Source organism: Eurypyga helias, unplaced genomic scaffold (genome assembly GCF_000690775.1).
Source record: "Eurypyga helias isolate BGI_N326 unplaced genomic scaffold, ASM69077v1 scaffold14315, whole genome shotgun sequence".
NCBI lineage: Eukaryota > Metazoa > Chordata > Aves > Eurypygiformes > Eurypygidae > Eurypyga > Eurypyga helias.
In genome coordinates this window covers 1-15,851 of record NW_010250866.1, presented here as the reverse complement: position 1 = coordinate 15,851, position 15,851 = coordinate 1, and the positions used below count along the sequence as shown (strand labels likewise).

Below are 15,851 nucleotides of genomic sequence, written 5' to 3'. Positions count from 1 at the left end.
TTCTGCCCTGCCCAGCCAGCCCCGGCACAGCACCTGCCCGAGCTCTCTACCTCCCTCCTCCCGTGCCGAAGCTGCCGGTGTCCCTTACGCAGGACAAGAACGTCCCCAGCTCAGGGTCCTGAAGGTGCCATCAACTGGGACCAGGGCATGGCCGGCCCGCACGGGCTGGTCCCATGAAATGAGCCTTTGCCCCCCGAGGAGCTTCACTGAGTTCCAAAGGACCACTTTCCAACTCAAAATCCAGCGCCAGGACTGAGCTGCTCCATCCTCCTCCAGCCCCAGGCCCTAATCTGTCCATCTCCATCCCTCCAGCCTGGCCAGCGGCTGCAGGGCCTGGAGACGGGAGGGGGAGCTCTCACTACGCCCGTCCAAGGAAGAGAGAGCAAAACTTGCACGAATCGGGTAAAGTCCTACCCAAAGCAGCAGCGGAGATTCCAGGGGACAGAACAAATGTCACAGTGATGAATTAAACGTTACACATAGATACCAGGGAATGACTTCTCCCATTCTCACTGGAGACAGCCCAGGCAAGCCAGGATCCCAGATGTGCCTCAGAGCCCCCTGGAATGAATGAAAACCCTAAAAGTAGGCAGTTTGAAGCATGTGCTTTCCCCCAGCACTACACACCTGGCTGAAGGCAAACTAGTAGAAAACCAAAAGACATATAAAATACTGTTGGGGGTTTTTCCAGGTTAGCTCCATTATTTAAACCTCAGTTTTATTTCTTCTAAAAGTCACCAATAGGGAGCCCAGCATTTGATTTAGCAAAAAACCCACAGATTTGTATCCCAAACACAGTTTACCAAAGGCCCTTTGGTCCAGCTTCTGACATGAGCAACAGCAGATCCAGTTGCTAGAGCTGCTAAACTTTGTAAAGTTATTTTTCTCCCTCTTAACATTATCTCGATCCCCATATTTCAGCAGCGTCACTACTGGCCAACACATTTTCTGCAAGTCAGTCCATCCCTTAAAACCACAAAGTCATCAAAAGTAGGGAGGTTTCCCCAACCACTTCAGAGCCAGGACAGCAACAAAATGGTCCCTAGGTTTTTACCTTGTTTGAAACACCCTAATTTCGCTACAACTTCTCTTAGCGATTTCTTTTTGTAACTCAGTAGCTCTTTGATAAATTCAGATTACTTTCAGTACGGGACAGCACTGCTAGATGTGGCTGCGTGTTCCTATCTTAGAACTGCATTGTCTTGTTTTTGTGGAGGGGTGAAACAAGTCTGGAAGAGGAGGGAACAGATTTTGTCAAACTGAAAAAAAACCAAGGAAAGCCAGGTCAGGGCTTCACAAAGCATATCTCACCTGGAAATTCTTTACACCAGCCAGCTTCAACAGTCTCACACCTAAAGTACTGCGCATTTTGCCAGGCTCACTACAGTTTTTAAGACTGAACACGACAGTCAGAAGTCGTAGCCAAGCAAGTTTAGAAGGTTTTCCAGAAATCACCCATTTAGACCACTCTTAATACATCAACCACCCTTGACTTCTCTACAGATCCTGTTTTAAGTCGTGCCCTAATTGTCAAGATCAGGGTGGAGAATTGAAGGAATTTTATCCAATACGGTAAGAACATCAGAATTATGCTCTCACTACTGAACAAGCAGTTTTTAAGGAGGGTTCAGCACCTTGGGAAAGGTTATTTTTATGTAATTTTAATGGGATTTTTCTAGCTATAGCTCATCCGTGGGAGGAGTTGCAGAACGTATCGGAGCAGCTTTCAATATTACGTAAGCTGAATCCATTTTGCTTGTTGCTGTGCTATTTAAGCACAACCGCTCCTCTCTTGCTCACTTCACTGCTCATGTATCTTCGCATGACAAAACCCTGCGAGAGCTACCAAGGGACTCTTTTGTTTGCCCAAAATTGAAGACATGTGCAAGAAAGCATGAAGTCACAGGCAGGCCCCACTAACACATCTTTTCTCTCCATCTTAAAAGTTTTTCCTTTGATACAGGGTTTTTCCTCCAATCTCCCACTCCTCAAACGTACAATTGTACTCAAATGGTACTACTCAGGTACTAGGAGGTGTACTAGCTGTGATGATAGTCAAAGATAGAAGTGAGGTATTATCTGCAAGAATGGGCAATGTATTTTGCTAGATCATACTAATTAAAGACATTAATCCTCAAACCTCCCTCTAGTATTCTTTGGGGTGATGCCAGTTCAATTGACATTACACTGGTTTTATATGATATCAGATATAACACCTCCCATTCAGATTATTTAAGAGCTGTACTTTTCTACAAATACTTTGCTGGAACACTGGTTTTATCTTTCTCCATACTAAATGCAGCTATGGCATGGCCGAGATCAACATTCACCTGCTCCAACTCTCTCAACCTAGGTCACACTTCAGTTTACAGAACCCTTAATAAAATAACTGTTTTGTAACATAACTTGGCCTTTGAAACTTAACTACAAATGGAAATACCCAGATTGTCTAAGTTTAAGAGTGGATTCATCCTTATGGCTGTGTTCTCCTTCAGTTTACCCAAATTCATTTAAACTCTAGAACCATAGAGATCATTTCCCAAGCAAACCAACCAGGCTTTATGAGAAGCAACTTCTTAGAAAGTACATTAAAGTGGGAATTTTATGGGGTTTTATTGTGACAAACCAAAACATGCAGATAACACAAAACCTGGTAATTCAAAATTCTTTTGGCCTTCATCATTTTCTCAGTGACATCCTCTGAACCCTGTATGCCTCAGTACTTTCCTGTCTGCAAAGTAGCAATACTAATGTTAGCCTCCTTCCTAAGAGTAACACTTCGGAGGCTTTAGATATCATTTCAAACTATTTAGTTACTGAAATGGAATTTTCTGCGCCTGCCAAAATGAATCCTATTCAGTGTGATGCAACAGGTGTTGGAATTCCAGCAGCCGCCTGCAACCCACATCTGGCAATAGTTAGGAGTTTAAAGGAAGTTCTGTAAGAACTGCTTATGTATAAAAACTATTCATCAGTCAAATCTATGAGCCATATTCACCCACCCGCTTGCACGATGCATAGCTCAGATTTTTATTCCATTTACAAAAAAATGTAATTCTGCTCCTCATGAAATTTTAGGAATCTCAGGCACTTGTCCATGTTGAAAGTGTGCAGGGTACACTAGGCTGTACTAGTGTGCCAGAAAGGTGAGGGAGGGCCTGCAGTTTATAGAAGCTGTGAATACATCTATATTGGTTCTGACCAGACCTAATTTATATCCTGACCACTGGTACACTCTCATCACTACTCTGCAGAGCAAAGAACTTCCCCCACCACGTCCCATCTTCCAGCAAATAAACTACATGTAATGTTAAAATTATCAGACAGGTATTTGTCAAACAAAAACCAGATTTAACACTAAGATCTAAATACTACTAATTCTTAAGTACTGCTACTCTCAGCCATGCTTCCTTCCTCCCCCCGCATTGCAAAATTCAAATCGGTAAGACTACTCACAAGAACCAAGTGGTAGGATCATGCCATTAATAATTAGCCCTTGTTAACTGCCTCAGCATGAGTGTTATCACTAACTTGTCACACAGATGTCCAGACCTAAAGGCACAAGAGGTAATACTCATGTAAGATTATGAGAATATATGCATCAATTGTGCACATAAAAAAAGATATTGCAGTAAAATCAAGGCTATTAACTACTTAATTAAGTCCTGTATGCACTAGATTTCAGTAGAAGGTGGGTGAAAAATAAATTAAAAAAAAAAAAAATGGACAAGGGATGCCAGAACCATTTGTCCCCCCATTCCCAATGAAAAAACATTTGTGTTGGTCATTACATACTGCCAGAAAAGAATGAGGTCTTAGTTAATTTTTACAGCATTATATTCATTGTAAAAAACCCACACCCATTGCTTTAACTCCCAGTTTTGTTCCCCCTTTGTGTTTCTGTGACAGCCTCCTTTCTGTTAGCCAAACACAGATATCCAGCACAGAAACCGATAACGGCAGAACAGGCAGCCGTTGGCTTGGCCATCCTAGTGCAAGCTTACCAGCAGCGGGGATAATGCCTTTTTACAGAAACTACATCAGTCCTGATACAGAAGGGTAGAAACAAGACTGATCCTGCCTCCCAGGAATACGAGCATCTCTAGAACAAAGTTACAAGGAAAGGGATAATTAAAGAGAACATTCAAAATAATAATGTAACTGAGAAGCATATAACAGAATAATGATATTGAGAATATAATTATCAAACAGTTCTGTCAAAAATGCTTTAATAAGCATCTACAGGAGAGCCTGATCTTTCACAGTAGAATAACATTTTAATTCCTGACAAAATGACTGAAATGGTACTAAGAAATCATTCTTATGGGCAAATGCCAATTTAGAACAGGACTAGAGCCTTGTGCTTAATCAGAAGTGGCTGACACAAAGACATTTAGTAAGAAATTACTTCTCTGTTTTCTTCTCAGCCCCTACCTACAACTGATGTAACAGAAGTTCACATATGGTCTGGTGTTTGGTGGAAGTTTTATACATAAAAAAGGGATCTAGAGTGGTTGTGAAGGTTCCTCACTCCCCACGTTGTTCAAAATTCAGCTGGACACCTTTATAACTATGGATGGGTACAGGTGTCCTTTTAGGATGCAAACTGTATTAAGGTAGGAAAATTTACTTTCTTCAGGTAGGTGAAGACAAATTTTCCAAGATAAAAATGGTATCAAGAAAGGGTTAAGGACTCTCACCATCTTTGCATACTGCCTATACAGACACTATACTCACCCTGTCCATAATACACCTAAGCTGTTTAAGTCTAATAACATTTTCCTAGAGTCAAGCTCCTACATTTCATCCTGGTTTAGCTGAGGAGCAGTGCTGCACTTCTGTAGTTACTTCTTCAACAATGCGCTTACCAAAATACCGCCTAAAACGTTCTGAGGAAATACACACCCAAGCCTGACTGCTGAAAGGATTAAGTGCCCCAGCCAGAATATCTTTTTGGGTCATAGTCCTGAAAACTCTGTTCCATCAGCTGTGTAATTGCCCACCCCCACATGCAGTAGATATTAAACCAAGGTTTTGATATCCTACAGGCCATCTCCAAACACACGTTATCAACATAAACCAAAAATTAGTTATGTCCTAAGAGGCAAATTGTGTTTACTTCCCTAACTTATGAAATTTAAGATCTTAAAATAGGAGGAAACTCAGTAAGTCCTAGACATACTTTGTCACAGAAATGTTCTAGAAGCAACTGCCCAGAGGCATCAAGACCCCTCTGCAAACCTAGCCGTCCATCCTTGCGCTTGCTTTACAGACCACACACAAACGCAGCAGAAGAAACAACCTAAAAATCATTTCTGTGAGTTGAACAGGAATGCTCACATAATCACTGGAAATGCTCTTAATTGGTGTGGCTCAGTGGTGCATTTCAGAGCTGTTAGATCCTCTGCCACTGTGGAACTCTTTTCATGTCCTGGCAATCACAGCCCAGCCAGCAGTTTGTTTATCATATTCAGTATGAGTTTCCGGAACTCCAACAAAGTGGTATTTACTCCGAGGCAGGGAAGACTGCAGTAATCCAATAAGTTCTCATTAGCCTAAAATGCAGAAACATCTGCTGAGGTCATGAGCCGCTTGCTTGCTGTTGATGAGGAAAGAATCAGCTCCATTTGAAACTAGTGTGAACAAAGAATTGTAGGGTTGGGGGTTGGTGGTGAAGGGACAAACGGGCCTCGATTATCTCCTGGGCTGCAGCTCCCCTCTAGAGCACCACAGGCAAAAGGGATGCTCCCTTACGTTGACCCTGGTGACCCTATCACAGAGAGCACAGCAACTCCAGCAAAAAATGCTTTGACTCAGCCCCCCTGAGCTGGTGGTCAAAACACTCAGGCAACACCCACATAACTGAAAAGAACGTGGTCAGAGCTCCCCAAGAAATACCAGAGCCCAGGCAGGGCAACCCGTGCAGCGCAAACCCCATTCAAAGTCTTTGCCAATCACTTTTTAGATCATTTTGCAGGGGAGGAATGCTTCCATTTCTGTGCTCCCCCCTCCTCACCCAGGCTCTCAGACCTAGTTGGCTCATTACACAATTGCTCTGTTTTCAGACAAAAAAGCTGCACCACACCCCCCAAAAAAAGGTGCACCTTGGGACACACAAATGTTAACGATTGGTCAAGAAGAACTTATGGCCTAAGAGATAAACACATAGGTGCTCAGTACTGCCCAAGTTCACACAGAACATTATAAACATTGATCCAAGTTACAGAGGGAGGCACTATTAATTCTATGTTAAAAACAAAACAAAGAAAACCCTCCAAAAAGGGCTCTTCAAATTCAGGTTATCAATCTCTTAATTTGTTTAGGACTCCAACTAGATTCAGAGCATGTGACACTGTCAGAAAATATGTGGAAAATACAAAATAAGTGGTGTCACATCTGTTTAGCTCCTGCTCCAGTGATTTTGCTGTTCTCTGTTGCAGTTGTTTGTACAGTGCTAAGTAAGACAGCATCTAATTCTGTGGCAGTTTCAAGGTGGAGGAGCCTAAAACACTTCTGCAGAGAGCCAAGCCAGAGCCACTTTGAAAGAATATTCAGGAAAGTCAAGATGAAAAAGTCTCATTTCAAAACAGTTTAACCCCCTTTCCTGACGAGCTGCTTTATCGAACACTTGTTCTTCCATGTGCACAAAGAATTACACAAGTGTTCAATTTAAGGAAAAGAATGACCAGAATGCTCAAACCAATGCTGTGATTCTTCTGAAACAATGAGTGCACGTCCCCAAGCACTTCATTGTTTTGTACTGCAGTTGGGCTTTAGCTCCAGGACTCCCCCTTTGCCTTGGGCTTGTTGTACAGCCAAGGACCGCCACCACCAGCAGCAAGGATGAACTGCATCCTCAGACTGAGAGCCTTTCATTGTGGTTCCAGCAAGCAGAACCTTTCTCCATCACCCTGCTTCAGGGAGAAGTAATAGCATTCCACCTCACTTTACAGTGAAAATGTGCATTGCTGTGGTTGCTTAAGTAATATTTAGTTGAGTATATATACACACACACCCCTACCTCGAGAATGGGCATCACTTGACTGAGGAGGATGGGTTTAATTTAAGAGTATTTAATAAAAAAACTTAGACCAGCAATGGGAACTACCATCAGGAAATCCGAGGAAAGGCATTCTGACTTGTGTGTATGCGCAGAGACAGAACTATGAAGACACTAGAAACTTCATGCTCTTTTTAATTTCTGCCCTCTCTTTAAGAAGACCCCTCTTAACTTTCTCAGTCTCAGCACAACACACGATAAGAAGGTTGAAGGCATGAGGACACACCTCCTAGGAATTATTCAAACCCACAAAAACAGTTATTCGACCAGGAGATTCATCATAAAGGAGCCTTTCTACCGAGATCTCCATCCACCAAAAAGACTACCAATTTGCCGCTGACCTATGACTTGACTGCTTAGCAAAGTTCCCCATCCAGCGGCCAACTTGGTAGGTGCAGCTCACGCTCCTGATGCAGAGCACGATCCTGCTGTGCACAGCACCTATGGCTCACGGACTGAATGGCAGCACACACAGGCAAATCTATTCGCTGCAGTTCATCGAACACGTTTGAGGAAGAAATAACAGATGAAGATCTTAAAACAACTCAGTGCTCTCTTACTGGCTCATAGAGGTGATGCTGACAAAAAAACCCTACACTGACACCAATACTGTATATGAGGATGGCCTTAATAGTTTGTTATATGCCGACTTCTCAGCCAGTCCACTGCACATATCACTGATCTCGTTCCTACAGCTTAATTTCCTCCTAATTTTTAATACAAGGAGACAAGAATCTAGTTAGACTCTTAGTAATACCAAGAAGAAAGCCTGAATAGCACTTTAAGGAGCGCAAGGAAAATGCTCCAAGTATTTTTTCAGCATGCCAAAAGTCTTTGTAGACACAGCTTAAGCCAGAAACTACCATGTAGACAATACAGAGCAGAAGTTTTGAAAAAACATCAGAGAAAGAGGTTCCACAGGTGAAAAATACAGGATACAGCATGTCTTTCAGAGAAAAATGCATTCCATGTATAAAAATGGGAAGTATATTGAAAAAGCCTGCCGCATCTGGCACATATGTCCGTAGCAGAGCACGTTCTTTCTCAGGCACTTACTCAGCAGTTAGGTTTGAGGTTTCTCTCCACATTCACTCTTCTGGCCTCAGCACTCTGGGTGCCAGTAAGTCATAGCTTGCCACTGACACCGGTTAGTGCCTGTAGGTCCATCCCTGCACATGTTGTGTAGTATTAGCCCTGTGTAAGGCTAGATGGAAACAAAAGCTTCTGTAGGAGATCAGGGAAGATATTCAAACATTAAGGCTATTGAAGTAGCAGTGGAAAATAGTTTTTATTATCAAAAAAATGAAGTCCTTAAAGAGAAAGTGTCAGGTTAATACAAAAGCATTTGATTTTAGAAGTTTTTTTCCAAAACAATTAGGCAACAAGTTACAAAAACTTTTCACTTGTTACAAGTGATCAGGCTCCTTCCAATCGTCTGCCTCATTACTTACTCCTCAGTAGCTTATCCTCTCAGAAAATCCAACTATAAGGGACAATTAAGAGTTCCTCCAGAGGCTGCTCACCGAGTGACCAACCAGATCCTTCCGATGAGATCGGCAAACGTGCAGTACTACCTAAGCAATTCCAGATCTACATTCTGACGTGCTGCCCTCTACGGAACACTACTTCAAAAGAGATGCAAATCACTGCACTTGAAGCCAGTTCCAAGAAAGTATACACCAAGAGGTTTAAGAATACATAAGGTCATATTTGCCAATAATAACACTTATTATTTACCTTTCAGTACTGTTGAGGCAGAGTGACAAGAAAGTCACATAAATTCTTGTTAATAGAAAAGATGTCTCCCTGTGGGACAGCATGCAGAAGAAATCCCCATTTTTTTTATTAGTAAGCATACATGCTGCTGGTCTCACATTCCGCTATAACTGAAAATTTGAACAATTTATATGGTCATAGGAGCAGTGAAGATAACAAGTCTGCTGGGACTAATTTAGTACCCAGCTGTCGGTAAAAACAACACACAAACTATTTCAAGTACCAGTGTTTCACAACATCTAGTCCATAATTCTCTTCGCATATTCTTCGGTTACGCAGAGAAACTTCTCTACTAACTTCAAACGACAGGTTCTGTACGTGCGTGAAGCTCCTGGAACAAGTGAAGCAAGCTAAATCAGTTACTCTAGAAGATAACCACCACTGCTTAAGCACAAAGGCTATGTGCCTGGACATTCCCACCATCCTCCTACCATGGAGGAACCAGTAGAAAAAAAAAAAAAAATTAAAATGTGAATTTTTTTGCAAAGGCTAGAATTTGGAAGAGAGAAGGGACAGTTTGCAGGAGGGGAGATGTGTGGCTTTATGATGTGTCAATCAAAGATTTTATTTTTTGTAGGGAAATGAAGGAAGGAAAGAAAATTTATCACACGTTCTCTCTTCCTCTTGCTCTCAGTGACACTTTGTTGACTTAGTACTCAGGGAAGGGGGGTGTGGGCGGGGTGGTGCTCCTTGTACCTCCTCAGGGATGATACATTGTCATGGTTATTATTTAAGACAGTGTATCCAGTTCACTTTTCTGTCTCCTGGAACTCCCCACTCTCTTATTTACACTTTACCAGGATTATTCTTGCTCACGGAAGTTCTCAGCCAAAGTGTCAGTGAATGGCACGCTGAAGTAGTGCACTTAGAATACACAAACAAAACCCCCAAGCATATTTACTGTGGCTGTAGGTAGGGTAGGGACAGAAACACACGTCTGCTACAAACAGAATTAAATTTTGTGCTACTGTCCCCTCAATTCATCCTCCTGCGAAACACATTCTGGATAAATTCTGGCAAGATCTCTACATTTTCCTTTGAATTTAGCCAATGAGCCTTTTCACCTGATTGCTGTAAATACCTTTGAAGCTCTTCATCCAACTTCTGAGACACTTCCTTAAGATCTTTCAGCAGACTAAATGCTTTGGCACTTTCTTCTGCGTAGCTTGGCGTAACTTCTGCTAGAAGTTCCTGCGTGACACTTAAATGCTTTTGCAGCTCATCTACAACATGAGATGATGAAATTTTATTTAAAAATGGATGCAGCAGCATCACTTAATACAAGATTACTTAATAGGTGGAGTAACCACAGAGATGGAAAACTACTGTTTGGTCAGCTTTCAAACACAGCATGAGAAAACTGTGAAAGCCAAATCATTTTTAGCTGTGAGACTAATGTCAGCAAAAGGCTATTACAATGGCTAATCAAGCTCTCATTTAGAGTATGTCCAGGATTTTTTACAAGATGAACGCAAGAGAAAAAACAAGTTTTAAACATCAAAAATTCCATGGCCAGTTAAATATATTGCTACTGGCGTGTACACCCAACGTGAAATTTATCCAGTCCTTTCCTTTAGCATTCACAAGCCAAAACCACATACTTATTTCCTTTCAAGCCTTCTTACAAGAATTTTAAGTTCTTTAAAACAAACGGAAAAAAGTTTATTGAAGTGTAAGCAAGATTATTGTAAATAGTTTGAGTCTCATTTCTTGCAAACCAGCAGTTCAAAAAGTTAAGTTTTTGTCCAGACTTCATACAAAACACAAGTACATTCTGATTCAAGACACAATATATTTAAGTTCTAGTTCTACAAGAAACACGATCTACCCATGTGACTTTATCCCTCAGACACAGAAACAAGAAGAGATCACAGAATTTCTACAAGTCTACAACTTGCTTACCCATTAGGAACACAGAATGAGGAGGAATGCCATGAATACAGTTAAAAGATGCAGAAACTTGCTAAAGAAAATGTGTATGAAGACTGCCCTAGGTTATAAAGTTTTTTTTTTATCCTGCAGCAGGGAAAAAAAAATCAAACACTTATTCAAGTGCAGTTTAGTGGTTAAAAGAAGAATTATTCATAGCAAAACATGTGACTAGTGCTGCAGCCCAGTGTTCATACACAAAATACCTCCAGTGGTCCACAGATAGATCCAGCAACAACAACGTAAGAATTTTAGCATATCAAGAAAAACTACCTCTGAAAGCAAATTTGATAAATCAAATTTTCGTACCAAGGTATGTTAGCATATCCCCTTCTATGTGAATATTCTTTGTGGGTAATTCATGCCTAGTGGCATCCAGGGCATCTGCAAAGCTTTTATATTGCTCTTTAAGCTGTTCACAAACAGCAACAAGGGGAGGAAGTACTTCCATCTGAAAAAGACACACGATGAACCAACACTTCTTCAAAAGCAACCATTTTGTTCATACAGGCCTGGCTCAGTACAGAAAAACAATATATAAAAGGAAATATCCATGCATCTCTCTGAAACACGTTGACAGAAGAGTTGAAGTTTGTGGTATGATACTCCTATTGCACTGTTTAATAGGTTTGCCCCTACCACCTCAACATACCTAGGTCAATACCAGCACCCTTGTTCCTGTAGCTCAGAGCTATTAGCAACACAGCAGGCAAAGTGTTTTCTATTTCATACTCTGACTGTAGTTAATAGTGTATTCTCCAAAAGACAAGAGTATTTTTTCATTTTTGCATTGCATATTTGTTAGAAATAAGCATGGGTTCAGTTTTGAAAATTAATTATTCAAAAGATAATTATTGATTTGTAACTTGCCTTCTTACCACCAGGCCACAACTACTGCTGTCTAACATATAAAAATAAGACAAATTCAGAACAAAAGATGTTCACTTCTCATCTAAGGGTTCGTTAAGTAACTGCCAGACGTTCACGTGGATTTACGATACTCACATCTCCCACACATCAGCTGAACTGCTCTGGCAAGCGGGTGCAGTTGCTGCCCCTTGCTGAATAGCTCTAACTTCTCCTTCCTGCCTGGCCACAAGGGACACCCAAAAAAGTGACACAGGCACTTGCTTAGGTTACTAGAGAGCATTACGTGCCACAACAGGAAGAAGATACTTATTTTGGTTAAGATGCAAAAAACCATACCCAGAAGGCGAGAAATCTTCTTGGCATACAAAAATCACTTTGTTAGTGAGCTTGTTTAAATACAGGAGAAGCATCAATTGCAGTAAAGCCTACCTGTTTGTCCAGTGCATCATCAAGCGCCTGCTCTCTCTCTTTCAGCAGAATTTCCCGCTTCAACGCAATGAGCTTCTCCTGCTGTCTCTCCTTTTCTTCACACAACATTAACAAGTTTTTCTCTGCTTTTTCCTCCAGCTTGGCAAGATTTTTTCCTGCCTATTACATCCAAAAATTATTCAGAACTAAAGTACTTTTACATAATTACCATAATCAGAAGAAATAAATGTAAGCCTCCATCCAGGTCAAAAGCTGTATTTAATGAACTAACGAGAACCCAGGCAGTAAGTACAATACTTGTAATTAAAGTCCCCCACACCTCCTAATATTTTTTTAAGGGAAAAATATACATATACAGCACTGAGTGAACCAAGACCAAAGTTACTGCTACAACCTTGAACTCTAAACACTCTCAACTCAGTTTTCCCACAACTTCAGCATCCCCCTACTTCACGAAGAACCAGCACCAGCTTAATTAACTAGCACTGATTTCACTCAAAGTTCTCAAAGCAAGTCATAGTTTTACAAACATAAACATAAGCCACAAAAATCTAACTTCTATAGACCAGAGAGCATAGACAAGAAATCAAACAATTCCTCAATATCAAGTTCATCTTTGTGAAATACCAAATACTTCACCAACTCTCACCTTTATTCTTAGGTAAGTTAAAAGCATTGTCTGAGATTCCAGTTCTTGTATCACCTCATCAGGATCATTTTCTTCCTTCAGAAAAGGAAAGAATATACTAGATCAATTTTAAACAATTTATTTAAATAATTATTTTATTCAGTGTTCACATAAATCAGTGAAAGTCCAATTTGTGCCCAGATTCACCATCATGATGAAAAATTGTCATCACCATGAAAAAAATTTTTCGTTTTTAAACAATGCATGTTAATTAAATAAATCTCCGTGTTATTTGTTTCACCATTTTTGTTTTTTTTAACAACATTTACCAGTATTACAAAAATCTCCTGAGTAGAACTTGGAGTTTCAGTGCTACATTGAGTGAGATTGTTAAATAAAGCACTTCAAGTTAAGTTGAATCAATGTCAGTTCCGGGGAAGAAAAAAAAAAATCAGGAAAATATATAAAGATAATGTGATATAACTAAAGTATGGACAAGAATACAAAAAGAATCAGCTTGAGGAGATACTACAATTGGAGCAGATTCTTTACCACAAGAAATGAAAGCGAAACACTGGTCAGTGTAAAGACATTTGGTAAACAAAACAACCATTGCTAGCAGAACAGACTTATCCTCTGACTTCTGCCAGAAGGCTTTAGATCCTCCCAGGACCTCAAACGTATCATTAAGATAAACGGAAAGTCTTCATTTCACACATTTCAAAATACATACGCTTAACAAACGAAAGCAGTAAGACTCACCGCTTTTCGGGGGTTTTGTGGTGTCCTTGTATCTTCTTTGCAACCAGCTTTTGAACTAGTAGTCTTTCTGCGGACACTTGGATCTGTATCACAACAGAAAAATTATCGCTCTCTTCTACCAAAGATTATCGCGTAAGCATTTGGCTTTAAGTGACAGTTACAGAGATTGCATACAATTTTCAGAAGGGCCAATAATCTAACACCCATCTGTTGTAGGAACAAAGACTTCGGAGTACTTCGTCCTTTAATATTTTAAAAAGAACAGAGCACCCAAAAGATACTAAAACCAGAGGTTAATTTAAATGCCGAAGGTCTTAATACCTCTGCTTAAAAGACACTTAAAATAACACTCACCTTATTTAATAAAAATCCTTTTGTGAATACAGACAAATACAAGATGAATCATCAAGTTACAGCACACACGTTAAAAACAATAAAAGAAGAAATTGAGTATGAGTGAAAGTTTACCATTAATAGCAGAAAGATTAAAGTCCGGTCGAGTCATTTTATCTGCATCTAACAAAGTAGACTGCAAGTCACCTTCCTCAAAACTACTCTGAACTGATGAGTTAGGGACAACACCTGGAGAAAGAAGCTGTTATCAGACCAAAAGAATTAGAACAGATTCTACACATGTACACAGTTATATATGCTTTCACTAATACAAGGCAACCTTATGCAAACTTTTACACATTTACTTTATAAACGTTGTTCATATACTCCCTAATTTGCCTAGAGATAAGGCAGTTCAGAACGTTATCCTCTTAAACATTTCACACTTCCACACATTTCAACAATTCAGATGTGAAAAGGGAATGTTATTCTCTCAGGATTTTACAGTCAAATTAAGGTCTTACTAGAAGATTCTTCTTCAATTCTTTAAAAATAAATAAAAATTGACTGTTTTGCAGACAGGGAATTTCAGCCATTTGCACTGGGTTTATTAAAAAAGATTAAATAAAAAAGCAGGGCAGTTGTGAGGGCATAGTAAAAGAGTAGTTCAAAGCCTTGTGCAGAAAGCAAGAGGTATATTTATTTTAGACATCCCAATTACTCAGTTCCAGCGTAGTTTTCCATCAGAACGCCCAAACAAGAGTTTAATGAACTTGAGTTTATACCTCTTAATCCCACGGCATTTTTTAATTCCTCTTGTATACAGATAATTGGCAGGGATGCAAGTAATACAAAATATCATACCTTAGCAACACTCTAGAGTTGTTAAGGGCTCCACAGGTTGAAAATACAAATTCTCAAAAGAATAGCTTTTAAGTTCTGGCAAAACCTACCAGCAGAAGTTTTACATTTCTGAGGATGAACTGCTGTTGGTTTAGTCGCAGAAGATGGTTTAGCAGTAGGTGTTGAAAAGGAACTTCCTGTCATATTCTGACAATCGAGAAACAGATAAGACTGAACATAAGCAGTAATTGTGACCAGCAACGTATCTTAGCTCCAACAGGAATGCTGATGATAAACAGCTACAGTCCCAGGGCGCCACGATGCTTTACAAGTCATCTGAGTACAGCCCCAGGTTCCCATCCCAATCTGCATACATCACTCCTTCATAACCTCAGCAGACTAATTTTTTTCGCCCAGATCCCACCATCACACATCCGAGCCGCCCCTCACTGCATTTCTATCCTTTACTGAGCGACGCCTGAGTTCGGCAAAGAGGCCTCCAAGTACCTTACTGACATTCTTCTTATTGTAGTCCAGGTAGCGAGACTTCACGATTCTTCCTCCTGAAGAATGAGCGGAGACCTCAGCCGGGCCCGCCGCCGCACTTCCCGCCTCAGCGACCCACTGTGCCTCAGTCGCAGCAGGCTTCCTCCTCACCTCGCGACTACCTCTCCGCTTAACCTTGCGCACTTCTCCGTCCGCAGCACTGAAGTCGCGCGACGACATGGACATCCTGCAAAGAGAAAGCGGGAGCTAACAACAGCAGCGGACTAGGAGGCAGGAGACGGGTGGTGAGTATCTTTTGTTGCCTGTAACGTGACAAGTTATACTGAAATCTCTCTTAGCGGTGTTGTTTACTTCTTTCTCTTCCCCTCCCCCCCCCCCCCCCCCCCCCCCCCCCCCCGCCTCAGCCGCCATTCCGTTCGAATGGCCGCGCAGGCGCACCACCACCCCGCGCTCTGGGCCGCGCGCCCCCTGGCGGAGCGGAGGGACTAAACAAGCCGTCACCGCCGACCCACTCACGGTAAATACCGTGGGGGCACGGACCCCCCTCCCACCCAGGCTGCGCCTTCAGAGCACTGCCACGACCCCCTCCTCACCAGGGTAAAGCCAGAAACGAGGGCCTGGCAATGCCTACAGCACGACAAACCCCAAATGCTGTTCTTTGCCCAGACTTTTGGTGGGAGATGGCCGCTCTTTGCGGGTTTAGCTGGTGAACCT

The 15,851-nt window shown here is 41.3% G+C and overlaps 1 protein-coding gene across 1 annotated transcript; it reads right to left on the bottom strand.

The window, feature by feature from the left end:
* Positions 1–9,059: 9,059 nt before the first annotated feature.
* On the bottom strand, positions 9,060–15,363 carry HAUS8 (HAUS augmin-like complex, subunit 8; the record flags this gene model as incomplete). The annotated part of the gene is made up of 10 exons (XM_010151819.1): positions 9,060–9,167; positions 9,918–10,059; positions 11,075–11,216; positions 12,065–12,223; positions 12,714–12,788; positions 13,458–13,537; positions 13,923–14,036; positions 14,741–14,837; positions 15,138–15,193; positions 15,299–15,363. Coding segments are annotated over 10 exons (1,038 nt in total), but the record flags the coding sequence as incomplete, so codon positions are not given.
* Between the last annotated feature and the right edge of the window lie 488 nt (positions 15,364–15,851).